This window comes from Quercus robur, chromosome 7 (genome assembly GCF_932294415.1).
Source record: "Quercus robur chromosome 7, dhQueRobu3.1, whole genome shotgun sequence".
Taxonomy (NCBI): domain Eukaryota; kingdom Viridiplantae; phylum Streptophyta; class Magnoliopsida; order Fagales; family Fagaceae; genus Quercus; species Quercus robur.
This window is the reverse complement of record NC_065540.1, coordinates 11,770,559-11,775,069: the sequence shown is the minus strand read 5'-3', so window position 1 is coordinate 11,775,069 and position 4,511 is coordinate 11,770,559. Positions and strand designations below refer to the sequence as shown.

At 46.1% G+C, this 4,511-nt stretch overlaps 1 protein-coding gene across 1 annotated transcript; it reads left to right on the top strand.

Moving 5' to 3' along the window:
- Nucleotides 1–358: 358 nt before the first annotated feature.
- LOC126692258 (uncharacterized) lies at nucleotides 359–2,057 on the top strand. The gene is made up of 2 exons (XM_050387789.1): nucleotides 359–1,741; nucleotides 2,020–2,057. Exons 1-2 carry the CDS (start codon nucleotides 697–699, stop codon nucleotides 2,055–2,057), a joined length of 1,083 nt encoding a protein of 360 aa, XP_050243746.1. The 5' UTR covers nucleotides 359–696.
- Nucleotides 2,058–4,511: the final 2,454 nt, after the last annotated feature.

Sequence of the window (4,511 nt, the reverse complement as noted above, 5' to 3'; positions counted from 1 at the left end):
CACACTTTATATTCTTAACATGGTATCAGAGCCAATCCTCTGACTTTCTGGTTCCTGTGGACATCTCCGGCGTTCTTCCGCTGCCCTCGCCTTCATCCAGTAGCCACTGTCAGAAGCGAGTCACCGCCGTCACGCCCACAGTCCCAGCAAATCTCGGATTTCAATGTTCTGCTCATCCAACTGCTAAAACAAAGGCATTGAGTGACAGAACACACAATCCCGAGAAAAACCCAACCAAGAATGGCCAGAAAACACTTCACACGCGCCCCCACGCGCCGCTTGAAGTTTCTGCCTCACGAGCACGCGCTCCACGCGCCGTCACGCGCCTCCACGCGCCGCCACGCGCCGTCAGTCTCATTCACGCGCCCCACGCGCCAGACCGGACTTCTTCCACGCGCCATCACGCGCTTACACGCGCCCCACGCGCCAGCTCTGTTTCGCGATCTGCCACGTCAGCCCTAGTGTGACGTCACCCTGCCACGTCAGCACACGTCAGCCGTTGACTGGACCAGACTTGACCGTTGACTTTGACCGTGACCGTTGACTTTGACCGTTGACCGTTGACTTTGACCGTTGACCAAGTCAAAATTTTTCAACAGGACCTGTCTTGCTCAGTTTTTCGCGTAGATTCTGATTTTGGGCTCCTTTTCTGCATTTGAGGTATCTAAATATCACTTTTTGGTCATTTTCTTCATTATGGCTCAACAAAGTGAACGAGATATCATACGTCCTATCACCATCATGTTGGATGGTCCTACTAGCTATCATGCATGGTCTCAGAATATGACTGTCTTTCTCAAGGGTCGTAAACTGTGGAGATATGTGACTGGTTCAATTCCTAAGCCAGTACCAAACCCTAAGTCCAAAGCCACAGCTGCTGAAGAGTCTTCCAAGACTGCTGTTACAACAGATGATTATGAAGAACGTCTAGAAGAATGGGAGAGTATTCAGAGTAAGATCTTATCTTGGTTTATCAATACCTCTATTCCCTCTATTCATAATCTTCTTCCTCGTCTTGAAACTGCTGAGGCTGCTTGGAAATTTTTGGCCGATCGTTATAACTGCACTAATGATTCAAGCTTGGAGTTTCACATTGAATCCAAGCTTTATCAAATGCGCCAAGAGACAGGTCAGTCTATTTCTGATTTTTATTCTCAGACTTCTACTATGTGGGAACAACTCTCTGCTGCAGATCCTCCACTGGTGTGTTCTAAGGACATTGAGCTCTTTGTCAAATATCGGGATCGCCGTAGATTTATGCACTTCATGATGGGTTTACGTGAGGATTTTGAGCCTACTAGGGCTTCTCTACTTAGCCGATCTCCTACTCCTTCTCTTGATGCTGCAGTAAAGGAGCTCATTTCTGAGGAGAATCGTCGGCCCACTTATCACATGACATCATCTGATCATGTCTTGGCTACACCCTCACCACAGCCTCCCATTGTTGCATTCACTGCTCCTCCGCGAATAAACTCCGGACGTCCCACCTCTCAGTCTTCCAAAGGTGCTCACTGCAAGTTTTGCCGTGCCAAAGGCCATGACATCTCTGTTTGTCGTAAGCTACAGAAATTTGTGCAAGAGCAGAATAAAACTTCTCTTCCTCAGGCAGCTGCTGTATGTCCTTCAGATCCATCGGTTCCTACAGGTCCATCTTTGGCTTCCTCACTTACTACGGCTGATATTGAGGCAGTTGTTCAACAGGTTTTATCCCGCACTTCCACTGCCCTTTCTGTCACCTCAGGTAAACAACCTTGGTTTTTTGATACTGCATGTTGTAACCATATGACTCCTGATGAATCCCAATTTTCTGATAAGGCACCCTTAGAACATCCAATCACCATTTACACTGCTGATGGAACTCCTATGCCTGTTAGTCATAAAGGAACAATCTCTTCTTCTTGTTTATCCCTTAGTGACACTTTTCATATTCCAAAGTTATCCCTCAATTTGCTTTCTGTTGGTCAACTTTGCGAATTAGGCGTAGATCTTCTATTTACTAATCATGGTGTGGATGTGCAGGATCCCCGGACGGGTCAAGTGCTTGGGACAGGCCGTAAGGTCGGTCGCATGTTTGAGGTTCATGACTTGAAGATTCCTTCACAAGTTGTTTCTGCAGCTGTTACAACTGCCACCTCCTCACCTGATCTATGGCATGCTCGTCTTGGTCATCCATCCTTATCTCGTCTTCAATTGTTAGCTTCTCAAGGTCATTTAGGTTCAGTTCAGTTTTCAAAATTTGATTGTACTTCCTGTCATTTTGGAAAACAAACAAAATTGCCATTTAATAAAAGTGACTCATTTTCTTCTGCTCCTTTTGATCTTATACATTCTGATATTTGGGGTCCTGCACCTGTTCCCACTGAGGGGGGATCTAAATATTTTGTCATATTTGTGGATGATTTTTCTCGGTATACTTGGATTTATCTGCTTCACCATAGGTCTGAACTTGTGTCTATTTACCAAACATTTCATAAAATGATTGAAACACAGTTCAATTGCACCGTTAAAGTCTTTCGATCAGATAATGCTCAAGAATATAATGATAAATCTTTCCTATCCTTTTTAGACAGACATGGTACTCTTCCTCAGCGGTCTTGTCCTTACACCTCTCAACAAAATGGTCGTGCAGAACGAAAACATCGTCACATTCTTGATGTTGTCCGCACCCTTCTCATTTCTGCCTCTCTTCCTGAGCGATTTTGGGGTGAGGCCGCACTCACTGCTGTGCACACTATTAATCGTATTCCTTCACCAACTACACACAACAAATCACCATTTGAGCTTCTCTATGGTCAAACTCCTGACTACTCCTCTCTTCGGGTTTTTGGTTGTGCTTGCTTTGTCTCTCTTCCTCCTCATGAACGAACAAAGCTCCAACCTCGTACTCGTCTCTGTTGTTTCCTTGGTTATGGTGTGTCTCAAAAAGGGTTTCGCTGCTATGATCCCATTTCTCATCGCCTTCGTGTCTCCCGTCATGTTGAGTTTTGGGAACATCGTCCTTTCACGAGTCTTCAGCAGTTTCCTACATCTTCTTCCTCAGAGTCTCCCATTTTTACTGATCTTTTTCTCCCTCTCTATCCTGAACTTGTGGAGGATTCTTCAGCATCGACTGCCTCTCCAGACGACTCATCTCCGGTTCTGTCTCCGGCATATGACCCGCCTGTCTTGGATCTTGTGGCACCACCCTCTCCTGAGTCTCCTACTGGTCCTGAACTTCGTCGTTCCACTCGGGTAAGCATTCCTCCCCCTTATCTCACTGATTATCATTGCTCTTTTGCTCTTGCCACTCTCTATGAACCTCACACCTATCGTGAGGCTCATACTGACCCTCTTTGGCAGCAAGCTATGAATGAAGAACTAGATGCCCTTCATAAGAATCACACGTAGGATATGGTTGATTTGCCTCCTGGTCAGTCTGTAGTAGGTTGTAGGTGGGTTTACAAGATCAAGACCAAGGCTGATGGATCTGTTGAACGATACAAGGCTCGCCTAGTTGCCAAGGGCTTTACTCAGGAGTATGGTATTGATTATGAGGAAACATTTGCTCCTGTTGCTCATCTTACATCTGTTAGATGTCTCATTGCTGTGGCTGCTGTTCGCCATTGGCCTCTTTATCAAATGGATGTGAAGAATGCTTTCCTCAATGGCGACCTCCATGAAGAAGTGTACATGCAACCACCCCCTGGCTATCCACACTCAGGCAATCAAGTTTGCCGCCTTCGCCGTGCTCTTTATGGCCTCAAGCAGGCTCCTCGAGCTTGGTTTGAAAAGTTTAGCTCAGTTGTTGCTCAGCAGGGTTTCACTTCGAGTCCTCATGACACTGCTCTCTTTGTTCGGAGATCCTCTGCTGGTATCACTCTTATTCTTCTTTATGTTGATGATATGATTATTACTGGAGATGATTCTGCAGGTATCCGCTCTCTTCAGAGCTTCCTTAGTCAGCATTTTGAGATGAAAGATTTGGGCACTCTCAGCTATTTTCTTGGGCTTGAGGTTACCTCATCCTCTGATGGATACTATCTTTCCCAGGCTAAATATGCTTCTGATCTTCTCTCCAAAGCCGGTGTCACTGATAACAAGACTGTTTCCACTCCTTTGGAATACAATGCAAAGCTCACACCCTTGGACGGTGAACCTATATCCGATGCTACTCGCTATCGTCAGTTGGTTGGCAGTTTGATCTATCTCACTGTTACTCGTCCGGATATTTCACATGCCGTGGGTATGGTTAGTAAGTTCATGGATGCACCTCGTTCTGTCCACTATGCTGCTGTTCTTCGGATTCTCCGATATGTCAAAGGCACACTTTATCATGGTCTGCATTACTCCTCTCGATCTTCTCTCGAGCTTCATGCTTATTCAGATGCTGACTGGGCAGGTGATCCGACTGATCGATGCTCTATCACAGGTTTCTGTTTCCTGTTAGGTACTTCTCTGGTCTCGTGGCGCAGCAAGAAGCAGGATGTGGTTTCCCGTTCTAGTACTGAGGCTGAGTATCGTGCCCTTGCCGA